General features: G+C 49.3%; 6 protein-coding genes across 6 annotated transcripts; 3 read left to right on the top strand and 3 right to left on the bottom strand.

Moving 5' to 3' along the window:
- Positions 1-110: 110 nt before the first annotated feature.
- I303_100616 (uncharacterized protein) lies at positions 111-3,761 on the top strand (the record flags this gene model as incomplete). The annotated part of the gene is made up of 8 exons (XM_018403990.1): positions 111-357; positions 421-620; positions 681-749; positions 807-2,698; positions 2,767-3,078; positions 3,147-3,441; positions 3,520-3,582; positions 3,648-3,761. The coding sequence occupies 8 exons, from the start codon at positions 111-113 to the stop codon at positions 3,759-3,761; spliced, it is 3,192 nt and encodes a 1,063-aa protein (XP_018266644.1).
- Positions 3,762-3,917: 156 nt separating this feature from the next.
- On the bottom strand, positions 3,918-5,946 carry I303_100615 (uncharacterized protein; the record flags this gene model as incomplete). Its single annotated transcript, XM_018403989.1, has 6 exons — positions 3,918-4,074; positions 4,161-4,891; positions 4,961-5,038; positions 5,109-5,235; positions 5,316-5,503; positions 5,581-5,946. 6 exons carry the CDS (start codon positions 5,944-5,946, stop codon positions 3,918-3,920), a joined length of 1,647 nt encoding a protein of 548 aa, XP_018266643.1.
- Positions 5,947-6,684: 738 nt separating this feature from the next.
- I303_100614 (uncharacterized protein) lies at positions 6,685-8,386 on the top strand (the record flags this gene model as incomplete). Its single annotated transcript, XM_018403988.1, has 7 exons — positions 6,685-6,831; positions 6,899-7,053; positions 7,116-7,426; positions 7,507-7,716; positions 7,795-7,891; positions 7,966-8,045; positions 8,160-8,386. The coding sequence occupies 7 exons, from the start codon at positions 6,685-6,687 to the stop codon at positions 8,384-8,386; spliced, it is 1,227 nt and encodes a 408-aa protein (XP_018266642.1).
- A 201-nt stretch (positions 8,387-8,587) lies between these two features.
- On the bottom strand, positions 8,588-14,090 carry I303_100613 (uncharacterized protein; the record flags this gene model as incomplete). The annotated part of the gene is made up of 16 exons (XM_065968155.1): positions 8,588-8,816; positions 8,914-9,736; positions 9,791-10,878; positions 10,932-11,027; positions 11,082-11,218; positions 11,272-11,417; positions 11,473-11,616; positions 11,682-11,985; positions 12,039-12,478; positions 12,544-12,820; positions 12,888-13,313; positions 13,375-13,459; positions 13,528-13,648; positions 13,712-13,836; positions 13,919-13,978; positions 14,062-14,090. The coding sequence occupies 16 exons, from the start codon at positions 14,088-14,090 to the stop codon at positions 8,588-8,590; spliced, it is 4,530 nt and encodes a 1,509-aa protein (XP_065824227.1).
- Positions 14,091-14,350: 260 nt separating this feature from the next.
- I303_100612 (uncharacterized protein) lies at positions 14,351-17,034 on the bottom strand (the record flags this gene model as incomplete). The annotated part of the gene is made up of 10 exons (XM_065968154.1): positions 14,351-14,538; positions 14,602-14,611; positions 14,684-14,707; positions 14,768-14,816; positions 14,881-15,356; positions 15,416-15,735; positions 15,804-16,144; positions 16,203-16,313; positions 16,367-16,388; positions 16,455-17,034. The coding sequence occupies 10 exons, from the start codon at positions 17,032-17,034 to the stop codon at positions 14,351-14,353; spliced, it is 2,121 nt and encodes a 706-aa protein (XP_065824226.1).
- Positions 17,035-18,080: 1,046 nt separating this feature from the next.
- On the top strand, positions 18,081-21,705 carry I303_100611 (uncharacterized protein; the record flags this gene model as incomplete). Its single annotated transcript, XM_065968153.1, has 7 exons — positions 18,081-18,903; positions 18,968-20,611; positions 20,672-20,761; positions 20,833-20,924; positions 20,995-21,081; positions 21,173-21,422; positions 21,497-21,705. The coding sequence occupies 7 exons, from the start codon at positions 18,081-18,083 to the stop codon at positions 21,703-21,705; spliced, it is 3,195 nt and encodes a 1,064-aa protein (XP_065824225.1).
- Positions 21,706-21,749: the final 44 nt, after the last annotated feature.

Raw genomic sequence — 21,749 nt, 5'->3', positions numbered from 1 at the left:
GTCATCCACTGCTATCAAACTCTACATGCGAATATCTACACCAGAGCACCAGATAACTTGAAGCTTAGCTGGCTTTCACTTATCACAGCATGTCAATATGATACTTGATCATGTACTCGGCTCGACTTCGCCAATGCAGGGTCGTGGCCAGAGCCGGTCCCTTTGCTCAACGAGCACCAGATCGAAGATCGCTCTCATCAAGCCTCATCGCTGGGAATGCCAAGAGCAAGAAGACGGTCTTCAACGCGGCAGACCTTCCCAGGCATAAGCTGGACGTGAAAGGTCGACCGGTAGCGCCTCTCGGTGCTTGGAGTGATGATGCTGGACTCTTCGCTTCGACCAATGTAAACCACAAAGGTGAGTGAAAAGTCGAAGTGCGACAAGGGAACGAAAGGGAAGCTACATCAATCGCCGTACCAGCTTACAAGAGCTCAACAGCTCCATCGATGAATACGGACGAGAAAGATTCTGTCTTGACGCCGGATGCAGAACATTCTCAACTGCATGCAGCTATCGCGGCTGGAATCATCCCTGATTCACCTTTATCGAGAGAAGTATATGTCAATTGGCTAAGGTTCCCAGATTGCATTCTGCTTACAAGGGTCGGCAAGTTCTACGAGGTATGTCTGATCGTTGAACGGGCTCTATACACTGGCTCAGCTGACTATACGGTGGGACAGTCGTACTTTGAGCCCGCTCGTCAACTCTCCTCGATCCTCAACATTAAGCTCGCGCAAAAGACATATAAGGTGCACAATGCAGGATCGCATTCCAAATCGACCAACTTGAAAAGCAAAAACAACGAGACGGAAAAGAAGTTTCCTTTCGCCGGCTTCCCTGTTGCTGCTCTGGACAAATATCTGAAGATCTTGGTACAAGAGCTCGGTCACACGGTTGTAATTGTCGAAGAGTTTGACGAAGAAGGATCGATAGCCTATGTCGGGAAGAAGATTACTGCCGCCACCGGACCAAAGGAGAGAAGGGTATACAGAGTCGTCACTCCTGGTACGATGGTGGATGAGGGGTGGATGGATGGGAACGAATCGAGGTATCTGCTTGCAATAGCTATGGACAACCAGGTTACGGAGGAGGCAGGAGAGAAAACAAGCAAAATTTCCTTGGCATACACGGACCCCTCGACAGGGGAGTTCTTCACTAAGGAGACGACAATGTCAAATATGGAAGATGAATTGGCCCGCATCACTCCCCGCGAAGTTGTTCTTGACAGATCCCTTCAATCTGCCTGGCAAAGTAACTCCAGTCCTCCTAATCCGAATCTCATTAATGGGTCTTCGATAGCCGACCTTTTCAACTTACTACAAGTACTTGGCGTGCACGTCTCTTTCGCTGATCCTTTTCGCCCACCGCCTCTATGGGCCACGAATATACTTCCATCCGACATTACTGATCGGCCTAGAACAACAGAGAACGTAGCCATAGCGCTACTTCGACATCACTTACAATATGCTCTTCGAGAATCGATGCCAACTCTTGCTCAACCAAGTCGACAACTATCGGAAAGTCAGATGCAAATCGATGCCGCTACTTTACAAGCTCTAGAGATCAGGCATGCCCTTCGTCCGGGCGGATTAGTCGCAACGGGCGATAGGCAGACCGTCTCTCCTATATCTAGCCGCGGTACTCTTTTATCGGTCATATCGAAAACCGTTACTCAATCAGGACACAGGTTGTTAATCCGTACTTTGACTTCCCCCTCTACGGATCTAGACATGATCAAAACGAGGCTCGCCCTGGTACAAGCGCTCTTCGATCGAGAAGACCTACGCGAGGAGCTGAGGGATACACTACGGGGTGTAGAAGATGTGATGAGGATAATTCAACGCTTTAAGAGCTCCAGAGGAAGTAGTCGAGATATTTGGGATGCTGGAGTATGGATAAGAACGGTTGAGGGTATTTTAGCACGCATCGGGCAAGAGCTCAAGTATGAAAAGCAAGACGCGAAGGTCGGTGCACCATCGCACAGCGCAAAGCGCCTTGAGGACTATGTCAATGGTTTCGTGCCGATCGGCGACCTCGCTGAGAGAATTGAGACGTCTATCGATGAGAATGCTATCATGTGGAGCCCAAACCCTGAGGAGATCGAAGATGGCACGGAGGATCCGGGAGAAGCTATGGTATCTGAAGAAGATTCCAAATCAGATAGCAAAGAAGCGAAGGAAACGAAAAAGGACCGAATTGAGAGGGAAAGACAGGAGAAGGAAGATAGGCAATGGTGGATTCTGCCTAGCTTTTCGCTGGAGCTCGAACGGCTACACGCAGACTTGGCCAACCTGAAGAAAGAAAAAGACAAATTACAAGCCGACCTGGTCAAGAGATACAACACACCTCGACTGAGCCTAGTGAAGAGTCTGAGATATGGCTATCATATTCAAATGACCGCAAGCGAGGCTGCGAAAGTGGAGAAAGCCAGATCGTTAGAAAGGATTGGTGGGTCAAGCGGCAAAACGGTATATTTCGCTCACAGTGGTTGGTCCGCTCTGGGTGCAAAGACGGAAATCGCTATGGAAACCCTCTCAATCGCTCAAAGGCGTGCGGAGAGGGAATTGCGAAATCTAGTAACGGAGCAAGCCGAGAAGATTCAGCGCAATGCCGGATTGGTCGACGAGCTTGATTTGACCATGTGCTTCGCGCAGAATGCTCGGGAGATGGGCTGGGTCAGACCTCAATTAGATACCTCGTGAGTGGCTTGCCCTTGTTGATAGCATGAATAAGGTATCGTGAGCTGAGCCACCAAAACATCTGAAGGTCGGAGCTGGATATCGTAGCTGGCCGACATCCATCGATCGAGTCCTCATTGTTGCAATCTTCCAGGACCTTCACGCCCAACGATACTCTCATGACGCCTTCGAATCACTTGCATGTCATCACAGGACCGAATCAAGGCGGGAAGTCGACTTTGCTCCGCCAGACCGCTGTGATAGCTATTCTGGCACAAAGCGGGTCTTTCGTCCCCGCTCGAAGAGCTCGTATTGGGATAGTCGATAAGGTGTTCAGCAGGATCGGGGCGAGGGATGATCTTTGGAGAGATAGGAGTACTTTCATGCTGGAGATGGTGGAGTGAGTCAGCTTACAACATTTGGATGTCGTTACATGCCATATCAGCTACTGAGTGTCTATGTTTGCAGAACTGCGGCTATCCTGAAGCACGCTACACCAAGATCATTGGTCATAATGGACGAAATTGGCCGAGGCACCACTCTTCAGGCGGGTGTGTCAATCGCCTACTCCACCTTGAACTATATACTAGACAATATAGGCTGTAGAACAATGTTCGCGACTCATTATCACGAGCTGGGCCGGATGCTGGGCTATGAGGACGAGACCGAAGATGATACGAGGAATGCAGGCAGGAGCGCAGCTCGATTAGGTCGGAAGGGCAGGAAAGGGGTAGAGTACTGGTGCACCGACGTGGACGAAGTCGTGAGTAAATGCATATGACGAGGTCTCGACTGGCTAGACGTCAAGCTAAGCCCAAAATATCTTGATCGACTTTTGCAGGACGGCGCTTTCTCGTATTCATACAAGCTCAAACCCGGTATCAATCATTCGTCCCATGCTATAGTAAGCTTGGAAACAACGAGTTTACCGAAAAACTTCTGCTGACAGTGTATGACCGATTTCAACAGAAAGCAGCCCGTCTAGCAGGAATGCCCGAATCCTTCTTACATACCGCCGAAGATACACTTAAACGAGTTCAACAGACTGGGCGTTTCGATCCCCCATCTATACCATCATCGTGATACCCAATCATAGCATATCTGTATCAGTCCATATCATTGCATTGCATTGCATCCCATTGTAACTGATTTATTACCAATACATCGTTATCATTGATCATTATTGTATACATACTATATACATGGCAGGATGAGGATTCATCAGTCTCGTTACAGGCATTATCCAGTCTGAGTACCGTTCTCATAGCATATAGACCAGTCTACCAACTCTCTCGAGAATAGCTGACTATCGACAAATGAGTCTAACTCGCATAGGCCAAAGTTGGCTAATCCGGAGAACTCGCATGAGGGATGACTACTTGATTCAATCTTGTCACTATGTTTGGGTTGATCAAGACGAGAATCAGCTTCAGCATCATAGGGCAGAATGTCGTGACATATTCAAGCTGAACTCAAACTCACTTTATCAAGATCCTAATATAGTCTCTTTTCCCATCATTGCCTCTATCTGGCTCATCGGCATTCTCCCCCGCTTCTGGATCAGGTTCCCAATTGCCCATCTTGCACGAAACTCTCTCGAACGCTATCCTCGCTCCGAAGGGTACAATCCTCGATAAGATGTATGTCCTCTTCGGCGGAACAGACGTAGTCGGTAACGGGCGATGTTGAGGCAACAATCCAAGAGCCGCGATTGTTTCCAGCATCTCATTGTCGTGACCAAAATCAACAAAGAAACGTTTGCCTCCTCTTGGGAAAGTTCTCTCGTCCCCATCCAAGGTATGGTTCGTGGTCGTATTATCGATGACCTCGGAATCGGTCAGTCGAGCTAAGAGCTCATTCACATAGCCCGCTCCCATCGTCGGTCCGTATTGACTATTTTCACCTAGGTCGTACCACCTCTTCAGATCTTTTGCATGTCCAAAAATTTCCCATTCTGCCTTGGTGAAGATCCCACACCACTTGGACCACTCTTGCCAATCGACTCCGCGACTTTGCGAGTCGTATCCGCACATATCTGCTAGACAGACAAGATCATCCATCTCCAGCGCTGGCCGCGGTCTGAGCACAGTGTTCAGCCTATTCAGTGCGGGCTCGAAAAGAGGCGAAAGGTCTGTGAATTTCAGTTGGCTGGGCTTGGGGTCGAGATTCTGGAAAGCAGGACATGAGTGAACCGAAAGAGTGTTGTTATACTCCTATACAAGTAAAACAGTTGTCAGCTATCATAATTCCTGGATACCGCGTTCTCCAGCTAGCTCACTCACTTCTCCCTCGGGGATCACTACGTCGACCTGAGGTAGTATCGATGAGTCTTTGAGCTTGAAGCGATCGCCTCGGAAGCCCTTTATGGTAAGCAGTTCAGCTCAATGATGCTATGCGACGAGCTCTAGGGATGATAGCAAGCATACTCACTTCAAGCCAGTATCCAGCTGTCTCAACTACCCTACCACCGCCGGAAGACCTAGTGAATATGCCTTCGGCGGCATGACGCAGGAACTGGCCATACTGTTGTTTCAGCGCTCGACCGGAGAGCCATGACCTGATTTGCGTCATGACATTCATCAGCTGTTCTGCGCGTGACCACCGACTTCTGGCCCCCGACACTTGGGCGTTACTTACTGTTTTCTACCCTGATCCATCAACTCATCAAACCTCCAGTCCTTCAACTTGAGATCCTCTTTGAACAGAAAAGAGAACTCCGGATGTCGTCGTGGCATTGTGACTTCTCTATTGTCGATTTTCCTCAAGGCCGATAAGATGCATTGACCAGCTCCGGCCGTAGGATACCGAGCAGCATGTCGATGTAGCTATAGTGGATCTCTTCTTTTAGCCCAAGTCCAAGTTACGAGCAGGCATGTAGACAATGATGGGTCCACAGACTGACTATAGTGACCTGTGATAGCTCACACCCTTTCGGCAGACCTTTATTTCCTCCTCCCGGACCAAGAGGTTTGAAGGGCGAGTAGGGACCTTGATTCCTCCACCAAGTCTGTTCTAAACCGCTCTTTCCAGACAGAGCCCGACACAGAGGCTTGACATGACAGCGCCCGTATGTTGATACGTCCCATGCCAGGAATGAGACGATTACCAAGATGGATGTAGTGAAAAGTATCGAGAATAGAGGTATGGGGCGACGCTGGCCCCTGCGCCGGTTGTGGTGACGATGTGAAGGATGTTGGATGGTAGCAATCATAGGCCGTAGTAAAGGCGTTCGATCACTTGCGCGCCCAGCAGGTGCGGGTGCGTACATGTTGAGGGCGCTGCAAGCTCTACCTCAAGAGACGTATCTTGGTTCTGGCAAATCGTGATCGGGACTTGGTACATGATCAGCAAACGTTCATCTACCCAAGCAATGATCAGGCCTAACTTCTTAGCTGAAAACAACCACGTGCATACTGGGGCACCACGCAGGCACGGCTGAAGTGCTGAAGCATTCTTGAGCATGTGTAGATCCTGCCATTCGCGACCCGACTGCTATGCATGGCTCCTCCCCCAGTGTGCTCTTGCACCAGACGGCAGCGACTAATGTCGAGACCGCTCGCCATCGACCGAGTGTGATGTTCCAAGCCGACTGAGCCGTCATGGCAGTCAATCTCGGCAATTTCTCTTCCTGCTCATTTTTCGGTCCGGCTATATTCCAGGGTTATGGATCTTATCGATATCCACCCAATACCGGTATCCATCTACTAGCTCAATTGGACCTTCGATCACCTCGCAAATTCGAGTGATCCCCTCTCGACATGAGGAGCAGCGGATGAATCCTACCGCCTTCTGCCTTTTCTTGGCTAGTGTATAATTAGCAGCCATATGTGCCTGACGGCGAGGTCGGCTGCTTCGACGATATCCACCTGGTATTCAAAGGGTCTTTGATGGGGTCTCCCCAGGCATTTTCTGGGGCAACAGGATATTTTCTCTATATAATGGATCTGCATGCCCCACATACTCGACTGTCCTCGTGTGACCAACGGTCTGCAGTTTCAGTTTCACAATGCTCGGCAAAAAAATTGTGATCGCTCTGGCGTCTTCTGCTATCCTAGCGAAAGCAGGTATACCTAGATATGCCCAGAGGATATATCCTCAATCGTTCGCGGTGCTAGACAACGTTCCTACAGGAAAGGTGTTCAACGGTACATCTGTGAGCACGCTTATTTCCTGTCTCACAAGGCCAAGGTGACTGACCGACTGTCTTAAACGACACATAGCACTTCATTCCACCGGGCACCACTTCCGACTCGCTCCAAGCCAAACCTTTCCACATATACGACGACTCGTTCTACGATATCATCGGCTCCGATCCCACTCTGACCCTGCTTGCGCAGACAGACACAGATCCGCTATTCCACGAAGCTGTCGTATGGTAGGTCGGACCGAACAGAAAATCTCTAACCCAAATCACTGAGCCTGTACTGATTCACCTAGGCATCCCGAGACGAATTCCGTTTATTTCGCACAGAACGCAGGACCCGTAGCGGCTGGCACGGGGCTCAACAAGTCGGCTATCGTGCAGAAGATTTATCTCGACGAGGCTGATCGGATCCTAGCCCTAGGTCAAGGCCAGAATAACACTCAGTTTGTTAATGTGACGACAGTCAATTCGGGGCAACAAGTCATCAACCCTAATGGAGGCACCAATTTCCGAGGCAAGATAGTATACACCGCCGAAGGTCAAGGTGACGATATACCAGCTGCGTTGTATCTTATCGATCCGAACAATAACGACAACACCACAGGTTTGTCGTCCATCAGCCTAACAATCTCACCGTCTAAGTGGAGCATGACTGATGCGGCCCTTTTGTCCGATATTTGTTAGTCATCTTGAACAACTTCTTTGGGAGGCAATACGATTCTCTGAACGACGTCGCTGTAAATCCCAGAAACAAGGAACTGTACTTCACAGACGGGCCTTTCGGCTGGGTGCAAGCATTTAGACCTGATCCAGTCTTACCTACACAAGTTTATCGGTTCAACTACGATACAGGCGTTGTCCGAGCCGTAGCCGATGGATTCCACATGACGAACGGTGAGTCGAGTCGACCGGATCTCTGAGACTCAGCATACTGTACCGGACCGGCTAATCTCACGAAAACAACTGATCTAGGTGTGACTTTCTCGCCTGATGGGATGTACGCCTACATAACCGATACCGGTCTAAGCTCGGGGTTCTGGGGATACAATTATACCAATCCTTCTACCATGTAAGCTCAATCAGCTGTGCCATATCATTCGTTCGGTCGAACTGACTAAATTTGCCATTTCATCTCGGGCGAAGATATCGATACAATGTGGACGACGATGGCAATTTCGGTAATCGCCAAGTATTCGCATATAACGAAATCAGAGTTCCGGACGGTGAGCAATTCGCCCTTCTCCCCTGAACTTCCTTTTATTTTCTTCCGGGATGAAGACATTGACTCTCTATCGAATCAGCTGAACTGATCAATCTTACTCCTCGCGATGACGTAGGTATCCACTGCGATAACAAAGGCAACGTCTACGTAGGCAACGGCGACGGAGTCAACGTGTATAACCCTTCCGGTCTGCTCATAGGCAAGATCTACCTGGGTACAACCTCAGCAAACTTCGCTTTCACAGGTAAAGGCAAGATGGTAGTTTGCGCAGAGACCAAATTGTGGTACGTGAATTGGAATGCCGAAGGCGCCGATATCACCTCGAGAGAGTATACGGGATAAGACAATAGCAAATAGGACGAGGCAAGTTGCCGATTTGAGATCAGAATTAGCGAAGACAAAGTACAGTATAATATTATTGACCATACCAAAAGATGCAAATGCATGGACCATCGATATAATGGAAAAACGTTGACAACTTTATAACAAATGCAGGGTATCCTATTTTACACAGTATCTGTTTTTCTCTCGCACTTCCCGCCTTTATCTGTTGGCAGCCGGTCCACCTTCCATCCTCCATACTTTCACCACCCCACTCCTATCTCCACTGATGATACAACTGCTGAACGGGGTCTCGACAGTACCAAGCTTGCAAATAGCGTCATAGTGCGGTCGCAGCGGCTGTCTCTCCCTCTCCCTCGTCGGGATATTAGGGTGTCGGTGCACGTTGGGAAGCGTGTATATGTGTGTTGGACCTGAAGAAGAAGCTTGTCTGTAACAATGTTCAGCATTGATTAGCACAAGCAGTTTCTCTTCGGAATTGTCGGACTTTAGTGTGTGTTCAGCGTGGACGAGGACAGATGACCCACTTGAAAGTCACATCCTTCTCTTTCTGAGATCCACAGATTACGAAACCATCTTGCACTTTCGTCAAATCCCAGTACCGCACTACTCGGTCTTCTCCCGCAGTGACCAGCCATCCCGGTCCGCTGGAGATATCGCCCTTCGATCCAAGCTCGGGGACAGACATCAAGACACTCTCATCGTTTCTAGGTAACGACGCCCAGCTCTGCCCGACAATCAAGTCTAGGACAGTTCGGGCATTTGGCGACATAGGGTCCGAGGAAGATGCATTGAAATCTTCGGCAGTGATAGTCTTCGTCATACTGCCCAGAACCGACTCGGTAGCCTGAGCGAGTTGGGCAATATATGATGCTTTGTCCGTGACCACATCTCCGCTTTCCTTCGTTGGCGGATCAGGGTTTTTGCTAGGTCGAGATTGTCGGATTTCGTAAATTTCCATCAATTTCGAGGTCTCGATGTCATACACTTCTACCAGAGGTCCAGAATCTCCTTCGGTTCCAGATCCAGAGCGGGCTTTGCCATCCACTGACGAAGAGACAGGCGGTATGGTTGATACCATGATCCATCTACCTTTGCCTTTTGAAGGATGCAATCTGAGCGAGGTGACTTCCCCACCGGCTTTCCAAGATTTCAAAAGTAGCCCGAACCGGAGGTCCCACAAGCTCAGTGTTCCGGACGAAGTACCGAGAATCACCCAATTGGTCGATGGACAGAAAGCAGTGATCACTCCTAGTTCAAGAGGATGCTGGAACCGCTTGGTGATTTCCATATTCCGTATGTCCAGCATGGCGATGACGGAAGTCGACGTAATTAGCAGTAAAAAGGATTCTGTACTTGCATTGTCAGCTGAATGTATCAAAACTTAGGAGGACCGCGACATACCTTGGAGGTGCGTCACAAACCTAACGTGACCATCTTCTTGGCCAGCCTTCCAGGATCGGATACACTCTATCTTGCTATACTTCGTTGAACTCCCTGTACCACTGACATGCACTCTGAGAACATGCAGCTGACCATCTTCTGCGGCAACGACTAGACAATGGGTATTTTCGATCCTGCACATACTAGCTATCGGGGCGTCCATGCGATAGGTAAGTCGAGGTTTAGTAGTCACACTCCGTTCGAGTCTCGCAGAATCCCAAATGTGAATATTCGCATCTTCGGACGAAGTGGCAAAAAACAGATTGTCGGGCGAGGGCACAATCGACGTGATGGCTCCTTCATGCTGGGTCAAATGGGCAATCATAGTCACGCTCTGTGGTGTCGATGAAATATTCTTCATCCTAGGCGTGCGTTTCTTCTGACTGGCGGTGATACGAGGACCCAGATCTAGTAATGGTTTCCTGTAATTTTCGAGATCGACTTGTTCTAAGAAGGCTTTCACTCCGGGATCTTGACCTTCATATGAGCTGCTATATGGAGCCGTAGTACGCGGAGTGAACGGGACAAAGCTACCAGTAGCTATCGGTGTGGTTCTGCCCGATAGACTTTCATCGTGGATCGTTGTTGTTCCGATCGCATTCGCGTGCGAGGCGCCTATAGCTGGAGCAGCCTTCGAATCTATCTTCTTTCTACCGGACCTCGACATCGCTGCTAGGTCGATCGAGGAAGATAAGCCGGATTCTGACGGTGTGGCAATGGATTCGGTGTTGGATGTGGCAGGCGGCTCCGTGGGGCTTGTCTCCGCTTTGGATGTAGGTTCCATGGTGGCCAAACGCTTGCGTATCTCGTCTAGAGGGTTCTCAACAGGCCCTTTGTTGCTTCGGCTAGCGAAAGATGTACGACGGCTGACCGGTGAATCCGATAGATAAGGTCTCAACCGTTTCAGATCTGCCTTGGCATCAACTCCGACCGTGCGCGGGCTGATGAAAATCGTCTGCGGTGTCACTCCAAGGTCGGTGAGAGATACTGATTTACCAGCCATCAAATCGGCTTCGGGCATGGTCGAGAATTGATCGGTGTCTTCTCGTCTGCACTGGATATCAGCTGATGCGTAACTGGAGTAGATAGACGGAGAGCTCACGCCTTGGCTGTATATGATTGCTTAACAATGAAGTCCTTCATCGCTTGAATCTTCTTCTCATCCTTTTCAGTGATACCTTTGTCTCGTAGTTGATTCCTGCGCAATCGAATGTCGGCGACTATAGGGGTGGAACTCTAAGAAGAAGCTTACAAAGTATCGGTTTTCTCCAGAGCAGCTTTCACTAATTCTGATTTTGTCGTGCCTTTCATCTGCAGGATCGTCCAGAATCCTTTAGGAGTGTTCTGCTGAGCAGCCACCTTGGCAGCCGTCAACGTACTTCGCGGAAGCTGAGGAGAATCGTTAGTCTTTCCAAGCGCCTGAGTATGCATCGCTGGCTCACGGGTGAGATGATGGCAGCCAGTAGATCAGTTTCGGTCATTTTCTTGATATCAGAATGCAGCATCGGCCTGATGCCAGGATAAAGAATACACCAGACATCGGTAGGCGGTAGATTCCGAGCAGCCGCTGCAATGAAGCCCGCGGTACCTAAGACGACAGCTCAGCCTGTACCATCGGACTAGGATTTCAAGAGCTAACGTACCTTGCCTGATCCATATATTGGGATGGCACAGAAACCCTCTCACAGCAGCAAAGACGTCCCACAGTCTCATTCTTGCGAGTAATCCAAGAGATGTCAAACTAGTCATAGACCCTATCACTCTAGCCACAACCGCTTCTTCCGGATCTGACAGTGTGGTCATAGATGAGTTGCTGACCGGCACAGGGAATGAGAATCATAGGTATACGCACCAGCAAGTGCTTGAAGCATCAAGGGTAATACATATTCTTCGATCGCGCGGACACCAATGAAAGCTCCAACTCCCACTATCCCATCGAAAAAGGCCAATCGCAACATCCAGTCTCTGTCATTCAGGTAAGTCATGATGTGACTGAGCACCGTCTCGTTGGACTTCTGTCGACCGAAGAACAAACAAAGATCCGAGACCGACGCGAGTATCGACCGTTTGACCGGTGGCGCAGTATCAACGAGAAGGGTTGTAGCTTGTTCCTCGACGACTGATTGGATTTCTTGCAGCATCGAGTCGTAATCGGGCTGAGGAACAGGTCAGTCATTCTGGCAGCTCAATTGATAGCCGTCGTGCTTACTTCGATGACTCCAGAAGATTCAGGGGTTGGTCCGCCTACAACTTTCGTAGCTTGACTCATCTCCAGCATATTCACAGCCGCTTCTGCTAGCCTCACTAAGCCCTTGGCATATGTAGCTCTCACGAAGATATCGTTGTCGGTAGCCAGGTGTCTCATTTGCGGTAGAAGGTATTCCGGTATGAAGGTAGCGTTTTGTGGTGTTATTGAGTTGACCGATTCGACGACGATGACCAGTGTCCTGCAAGCTTCAGCTCGGACAATTGCGACGTCGTCGGAAAGAAGTTCCACGGCGAATGGTATTATACGATCGACTTTGTCTTCGTCAAATAGGTAAGGCAGCAAATTCAGATAGAGTTGGAGACCATGTAATCGTGAAGAAGGCCATATGCAATTCCGTATGGATGAATTGATAATGTTGAGAAGTAATAGGGCAGGACCGTCTGGTATGAGTCCAAGTGCTCATAAGCTACTCGCCTCATTGAAGGCTACAACGCGAGACGCTCACCTGACGAGGGACCTTTCTGGAGGTGTACGCTGATACTGTCCCACTCCTCCAACATTCTATCTATTTTTCTTCCGCTGGACCCAGCTGATCTTTGCAGGAACGTATTCTCGGGATCATCCGTAATAGGGTGATCGTTGATTTCGGTCAAAGAAGTCGTGTAGTCTTGCAAGAAGGTATAGAAATATTCGGGAAAGATGGTCTCTCTGAACATCGACAGTATCCTGTCGAATGAGGGTCGCGAAGCTGGGTCGCGCGAGAGCATTTGAGTGATCATACTCTGTTCATACATACAAGAAGAATTAACCAGACATCCTACCTCAGCGAACGAAGGAGAAGATGCTCACCTTGACTTCATTGTCGTCGATATTTTCCAATAGACCTTCTGACCCGACTGTTCCTTGCCTATAGGCGTACAGCTCACTCAAGTTGAAGACGGTCCTTCCATCCGTCCACATCTCAGCAAAGACACACCCAGCACTGAATACATCCATTTCTTCGGTCACTTTCCCGTCCCGCTTGCCCCATCCTTCGAATTCCCCTTCTCCAGGTACTTTCCTTTTCTCTTCAGCTAATTTCGAGTCTGAAGCATAGAACCTTTCTGGAGCGATATAGCATGTCCGCCTTGAAGAAGTATCAAAGAAGAAGGAGAAGTCTGAGGGGTCATCTAAGGGTAGATAGGTAGGCTTGAAAGATGACGAGAAGTCGGTCAGAAGGAGGGTAAGATCGGTGGTCAGAAGGATGTTTTCGGATTTCACATCTCCGTGGGCGACCTACGATCGTCGTCAGCTGGTTGTTGATAGCAAAACTGTGATCTCACTCGGGTGTACATACCTTTCTCAGCCTGGCATCTCTGAGACACGTCAGAAGTTGAAATGCGATCCACTTCTTTTCTATACTAGCGAGGTACGGCTGCGTACTATCCCATCATCGATATATCAGCTGAAGCGTAACCCTCGATCAGGCGCAATCAATAAAATGACATACCTGACTCTGTCGTACAGATTCGAGCCTATCCACTGTCTGATCAAATATCCAGCTTTATCGGTCTCCACGAATGCCTGATACGTATTGACATTCGGCAGATCCGCCAGATTATCCCTTTCCGCTGTCGCTCACATTAAATCAGCTTATCCAGCCAACATAGGTATCCGCTTAGCAGCTGACTGACATTTGAGCCTACGCTGGATGATTCTGAGAGACATAGCAGGATCAGGCTTGATGAAGATCTTGAGCACTATCGGGCCGAACGCATGACGAGCCAATATCGTCTTAAGGAATCTCGGGGACGACAAACTAATCAAACAGGTTGTACATCAGTTCCATAAGCTACTTGCGTTGAGGAACGGCAGTAGCTCAGTCTGGTCAGCTGACTCACCTTTTGTCATAAGATATATCATTCCCCAGTTCCGCTACATACGAATCTAGGGCCGTCGAGCTGAACCAAATGGTTGACCAGTCAGCTCATCCCTCGGATCTGTCTCAAGACGACAAAACGACATAAATCCTGACAAGACTTACGCCCTAGCCATAGATGAGATATTACCCATTCTGCTTGATCTGCTTGACTGTCATCGGGCTTGTATGACACTAATGCTGTTATCAGAAGCTTGCGTTAGAAGAAAGAGAAAGAGATCTGATGTGTTGTGAATGACGTTCTTGGTTAGCCGGAGTAGAGCGACGATTCATCTATCGTTGCCACCACGTGGTGTGTCAACAAATCCTCGTATGAAAGGGGGTGCATCTCAATCAATGAAAGTCATATCTCGGTTATCGTATACTACAACAGGACAAAATTCTAGGCATTTCATTACACCGCGGCCAGCTGAGCATGCGCAGGATCAACAACGTTCCTCAACGTATCCACCAATACTTCTGCTCCTCGCTGAATACCCCAAAACCCAACTTGCCTAATCCGCTTTGAGTTGGCAGCTTCGGACGACACATGATGAGCTAAGGCCGCGTAGATTTGATCCGAAAGGGAGGTCATCAGTCCAGCTATCGCGGTGGCATTCATCAGCTTGTACATCTAGCTCAGAGTTGCGCGTAGGGAAAACGCACTCTCGAAGAGCTGTCAAGGCAAAATACATTGGATAACGTTAGCTTTCTGTTCACCATTCACACATGATGCAGAGTCACATACCGTCCATGACCCATCAAAATCGTTCTATCATCAGTATATCTGTAAGCTTGTTAATCTGCAAATAAAGGATAACCCTAAGCTTACCAGATCTGCAGCCACTTGGCAATGTATAGGTACCAACGTTTTATTCGCACTGATCATCATCCAGATTAGCCCTATGCTCAATGTTAGATGGTGACGAGATGGGATTGGCTCACTTGATGAAAGCGACGATTGGTCTGATGAGCGCATTGTTCGTCACGCTCAGATCGGTTGTATAGATCGGTACAGCAGCTTTGAGATCTCGGAATCTTAGATCAATATCTACCACTACTTGCCGTCTGTTTGCGATCTCTTCCTCCGTCAGGGTCGGTGATTTGGGTGCTCTGAGGGGCGGTCGAGCCAGCCTAGCTTGTCCAGGTATGACTTTGTTCGCTTCATTCGCGGCATCAATAGCTGATTTGAGCGATATACTCGGGTCTTCTGGATGTACACCTTGCTGAGTGATGGTCACTACGTTTCGCGATATCTCGTCAAAGATAGCCTTGATGTCTACAGAGTCATCCGGATGGAAGGGGAACTTGATGTCTAGTACAGCATCGAGCTTGCCCGATGTGATCCAACTTATGGGTCCTGTATGTCCAGTGGCGTATTGAGCGTGTTCGACAGGCATCCCATCGATCCTGAATCGAGCCTACAGCAGAACGGCAGTCAAACCAATGGGCTCGTTGACTGAACAGAAATAATGCTCACCATTCTCTTGACCAAATCCCCATCTTCTCTGGTCTTGCCCAGCTTCTGCGGCATATGCAGACTGAAGAGACAATTATCGAATTGACCAGTCATTCCTTCCGCGCACATCAGGTCGTAAAACAGCCATCGCTTCCTTAGCGGTCCTATCATTGCGTTGAAAATCGAGACGTTGTACGGCCTTTGGCCACCAGGTTGATACACGGTAATGAGAGCATCTTCAACCTGGAAAGAGTCAAACTCGAAATCGCCCGAGCGGGTTTCATGGCGGAAATCAGCGGGTAAGAGTGGTTTTGACATGTCCCACCATACAGATCGACGGTCTGCCAGAATCGAATGAGCTCTGTAACCCATCTAGACATCTAGACTCTGGGAGAGTAGGGAGACTCACCGACCACACCTCGAACACCCTTTACTTTAGCATCCTTGATCAGCCCTTTTCCATCCAACCATCGCTTCAGACTGAGGGATACTTCGACTTCATCTATATTCACATCGAACATCGTGTAATTATCTGATTCGCTGGCTAAGGGGGGAGCGAGGTAAGTGTCGGGAGATATTGCTGAGGAGAGAAATGGAGTCGGAGAAGGTGGTTTAGCGGTCGAAGCTTTTGCTGACCTAGTCTGGCGGAATTCGGACTCGGCTTCGTCTGTCGCTGCTCGACGCGATACGAATACATTGCGGAAGACAATGGTCGACGATGCCCATTTAGGCACTATTGCCGATTCGAAGCTACATCCTCCAATCAGCTTATCTGCTCCAGATCCTATTTTAGTACGGTCGGACTTACATGACTGTCACGCCAGTATTATACGTCATATAATCTGAAATCCATCGTGCAACGTATTCTTGCAGAGAAAGGGAGTTGAGGGTCGCGAATACGGCGGAGACGAAGGTCGTGCTGCGCAAGATCAAGTCAGCTTGAGGGATGATCATGTTCGCCTGATGACTCACGTTCCGACCAAGATCCATAACGCTGTGCAAACGACGCTTCAGTCAGCTCTGCGTCTCCTGATAGATGAACGAGTAGGGGTGGACTGACTGTTTCCGAGCACGAAGAAGCTCGCAAAAGCACTCATATCATCCGTATTGAACCTTCTCCAACCTCTGATAGTGAACCATTTCAACCGTATCCTTAAGCGCTGCCACCACCCAGACGCAGCATTCAGCAATTCCTCTTTCGTCGGTCGATGGGGCGAATTCGGCGCTATTGCTCCTGAGTTCTTTATCAATCGTCTGATGAATGGCGCGTAATCTTGAGCATGTCCTTGCGGATGTGGTGGGGTAGGATCTGGTGGAGGTGGTGTGAGAGGTGTGTTCGTCACTGATGATCCCTGACAATTCGGGCAAGGGGCTTTTACATCGTTTTCCTTGGTTGAGCTCCATCTCCGTGAGAAAGCTGTTCTTTGTCGTGAAGAGAAAAGCTTTGTAGCAGAATGACTTCTTGCAGGAGGGCGAGGGACAGCAAGGGTCGATGCTTGACGAGTGAAGAAGTCATGTATGCTGAGATACCGATCGGCTTGAGCTGATCTTGATCGCATACCTCGGCCGATGAGAGACGAACTTGAGGTGGATCGGAAAGAGGTCGATGAGAACGTTGTTATCGATCGTGTGACTTGCATCTTGACTGTGATTTCCTCGGTGAGGTGATGGCCACTCTTTCTGTCTGTCTATCTGTGAGTAGAGCAGACTGAAGGCTGTTGAAGCCTTTTGGATTATCGATTCTAGGATATTTTGGTGGTAACTTTGAATGATGTCAGTCAGTCCAATAGTCGTGTGTGATAAAATTGTTGGCTGTAACTCTGACGTCGGTTACAAAAACAAGCGGCAAGCTGCACCCAAGAAATTCTCACCAAGGTGGAGGCGAGGTGAGATCTGCAGATCATCAGATTATGTAACGTCGCCTTCTTCAAGATGCCATGATCCATCTTGCGGCTCCATCCTCATTTCACAGGCTGAACAGTGCGCAAGTCAGACTTGTCACCCTGGAGAGGATCATGCACCATTACATAGCAGAATAGGAGGACGACATCTCCATGTCAACGCAACAAAGTCGCGCGGACAGACAGGTTGTTACGCTGATCGCTTGGGTGAAGAAAGTGTCCCTTTGTTACTGTTAAACCTTCCTGCTCCTTTTCCCTCATGGCTTATGACACAGTACACAGTGCGTCATTAGAGCTGTTACACCTAGGAGTGACGATTGTAGCTTGGCAGTATCGTCCATAGAGCAGAAACAAAAACACCATGTCTGAGCGCCACAACCGTCTCAATTGATTCCGCGCTTGACGCACTGACCCGATTGCCTTTTCTTCCTCCTTTATCATCCTTGTTGACGAAAATCAACTATACACCCGCTTCTATACCACTCCAGATTACTTTTCAAACCAAAGGAGACAGGCCACCTCGCTCGATAGCTCTGTAGACAGCATCTCGCCATCATAAATACTTCTGAAGAGTCAAACGCTTTTAGCGATAATTCCAGTCCGAACAAACGTAAATCTATCGTGTTATACTTCCTTCGCCATTCGCAGATCCAACGATACTTGAATCTCAATGGTCTGATCTACCTGGCTGTCGAACGAGACTCACGACGGTTCATCCTAAACACCTCGACAGCATCACGGATACTCCAGTAATTGTGATCTACATGGGGTCAGCCTCGTCGACGATGAGCGCTAGCCCCGCACCTGCACAAACGTCTGCACACAGTCTCAATTCGATATCCAGCTCAGGACTCTCTGCAAGAGTTCCGACATCACCTTCATCTCTGGCAGACATAGCGCCTGCCCATCAGTCTGTCACAAGTGGCAGCAACGATAGCGAAGTAGATCCTACGCTCCGGATGACTGTTCCCTCCACCTCAGCGCAATCCCCTTACAGGGTACCCATTTCCGCAAATGCCATTGCAGGTCCAAGCTCCAAACCGATCCTGAATCCTCCAGCCATTTCCTCCAAACCGATACCGACAATGAGGGGTACCAAGCAGAAACCGATCGTGATAGAGGAAAAGGAGGAAGGTGAAATTAGTGATGATGATGATGAGATTATCGAAATCAAGCCAGTACCTTCACGTCCCCGACAACCTGAATCGCCTCGACCCCTCCTGAGACAGCCATCTTCACCTAGATCCGCTCGTCCCGCCCCTCAACTTTCCCAGCGCATCTCCCAGCCACTGTTCCGCGGTCCGCCTCCTACAGCTCCTGCTTCTCATTTGACCAAGAATCAGAGGAAGAAACAGGAGAAGAAGGCTAGGCAAGCTGCACAAAGGTTCCAGGCTGCCCCTCAATATCAGCAGTACCAATCTCAACCTAGACATCAACCTCAACGTCCATATATACCTCCTTCAAGTCAGCCTGGAGCGCATAGTCCTTCGATTGCTGTGATGGCGGATCTTGATGATAAAGGCAAAGGCAAAGCGAAGGAGATTGAGCGAGAAGACGAGGCCGAAGTGTCATTGGAATTGAACGATACAGTCGGTCAACCCACAGAAAGTAAGCTATCGAGAACCTGGAATAATCTTGTATCGTTCAAAGCTGACTCAGACGGTACGTATAGACTTGTCCCCAGAAGACGCCGAGCAGTACATCGACATCATCCGGAATCTAATCGCGGAAGGTGTGTCGCCAGATACCCTAGTCGAAAGGGGTGCACCTCGCGAATATGTCATGAAAGTGTGCAAAGAAATAGTGGATGGCACTAAGAAGCGAAAGGCTCTATGGCTAGAAACCCGGGAACAGACTAGAGCGGATAGTGAAGCGCCTTCTATACCGCCACCAGAACCAGATAAATCGCCCAGCCCCGATATTGAAGTAATGACTGACAATGCCGAAAGAACCTCTATTGGTTTAGAAAGGATCGAGAGCGATAATTCAAGTCAATCGGATGGGCTTCCCACGCTGGAAAGAATGGGTGCAACGCTTCACAATTCGAAAACGATCAACGCTCATCCAGTCAAGATTGAAAGCTACAAACCTGGTCAATCATCATCTACCCGCTTGCCAACCAAACCGATTCCAACAGCACCTGCTGCGCTGCTACAGACGGAGCCTCGTGCAGCTGCAACCCGACGCCCACCTCCTCCTCACCGAAGGGGAAAAAAGCGAGGAGCGGACGAACCGAGTGAAGGAGATGTGACTCTTGATTACGATGGGGAACAAACGACTCTAGCTGCTTCATCCCTTCCTAGGAAACCCTCATTCGCCACGCCTGTAGATACCAGTAATCATTTCGCCATACTCGATACGATACCTCTTACTCCCCCATTCTCCCCACCTCATCTACCCAACTTGGCCGACGCCCTGATCCCGCCGCCTGAACCTGCAGTCCCCCCACCTCCAGCTCCACCACCGCTTACTGCTGAGCAGACTTTGCAGAATACCTTGCTTGACACCAGGAGGAAAGCTCTGGAGAGTATGAAGCGTCGAAAAGCAGCTGCTGCCTCCAAGTTTGTACCAACCTCCCAAGACCCGTTGTGGGTATCAAAGTCAAAGGATGGAAGCCCTGAGCTGCAGCAGTCAATCGAGGAGCAGATGGCCAGCATCGAACGAGAAGTATTAGAAGCGGCAGCAGCGGTGGCTACCATGGCTCCAGCCCTGCCAACCACTACCAACGATTCATCAGTTGTCGCAGAGGTTGAAGAGGAGCAGATGAAAGTGGACGATAAGGAGCCAGAGGAAGGCGAAATTACACCTTCATCAATCCCGACACCTCTTCCCATCCCAGATATCATACTCCCTGCCACTGCACTGCCAAGACCACCTCGAGGTGTCAAGCGAGCGCACGCGGAGGACCTGAACGAAAACAATGCAACCTCGCTTCCGATCAGAGCGTTGCCTTCAGCTAAACGACGACCATTCGGTGCGACGCAGAGAGCTCAGAGACTGGTTCTTCATTTGGATGATTCAGACTCTGATTCTTCTGACGATGAGGAGGCTGGCACACAGACGCCACTCATAATACACACGCCGAATGCCGATGTGGACATAATCGAACGACAAAGGATGTTGGAAGAGAAAGAAGCTAGTATCCGGAAACTCAAAGATCAAATCGCTGCTCGTATGGCTGCTCGAAAGAGCAAGACAAAAGGGGAAACCTCTGTCATCAATGGTGAAACGCCTATGGAAAAGACCATAAGCACTGGTATGGCGGAGTCAGTCATTGACGCCTTAAGACCTGGAGCAGCTGAGAGTGGCATTGAATGTGAGCTGCGTATCCTCCAATATCTCATCCCTTCGATGAATGTCGCTCACAGGTATGTAGCGCCGATACCGGCGGACGTGCGTCAGTTGACGAAAGATCTGGTCCGAGCGGAAGCGGAGGTGGAAGCTATGGAAGTTGATCCTCCGCATGGTATGGTTTCGTGACTGATTTGCGCTCACACACACCTTCGAACTGACTGATCATACCGGGGGGATCATCAGAACCCGCTCCAGGTGAGTTGCAAGTGGAAATGATCGCAGCTAATGGCTTCACAGCCGACCATGCTTTAGCCGATAATGTTGTAGAGGACGAGGTACGGATTGATCGCGACCACCAAGACCACGCTCTAAGGCAACAATCAATCACTGATCTATGATCTATAGGATCAGCAAAATGCGATCTCGGCCTCTGCAATTCAACAGCAAGAATCGCCTTTAGCGCTACCAAGCCTTCATACTGAGAAGATCTCTGTGCGTTCAAGGCATGTTGATATGAGAGGAAGACTGAACCTTGATATAGACTTTCACCAATTATCAGCCGTTGCTCAATCGATATCCCCAGCTGAGCAATTCGAATACGGATGCGGCCCTCTTGCCGTTTGTCCAGGTGGACACGGGTGCTACACCTGATAATGATAAAATGTGCAGCCCAGCCAAGGTTTTTGATAAAGCTTTACTGAACTCCATTGTACTGACGCGACTACTGCGATCGGATCCGTCTTTGGTAGCTTGCCAAGCAGAGATGTCAGGGGGAAAATGCGCGGATAGGTCGTGTAGAGATTTACATCTGGACAAGGGCAGTAGACCTACTGGCGAGTAATTCCCTCCCTTTCCCTTTGCTCTTCCAACGTCGATCAAGTGATGTGAACAAGAGAGGCAACTGCAGGTGGACGGGGCAAGCTGATGATCTGTGTAGATGAGGATCTACTAGAATACCTGCATCAAATTTTGCCGAATGAACAAGAAGAGGGTCTGCTAGTGGCTTATCAACGAGCTAAAGTAGAGACGGGGATACAGGCGGGCATGGCTACGGACAATGGGTTGTCCGCGTTGTTGACCAAGGTTCAACAACTGCTGAAAGACCAAGAACAATAGCAGTTGCAAAGGCAAAGGGAGTATGATTTTCCCTTGCTTCTCGT

The sequence above is a fragment of the Kwoniella dejecticola genome, chromosome 1 (assembly GCF_000512565.2).
Source record: "Kwoniella dejecticola CBS 10117 chromosome 1, complete sequence".
NCBI lineage: Eukaryota > Fungi > Basidiomycota > Tremellomycetes > Tremellales > Cryptococcaceae > Kwoniella > Kwoniella dejecticola.
Note: the sequence above shows the minus strand (reverse complement) of the source record. Positions and strands in the feature narration are given on the sequence as shown.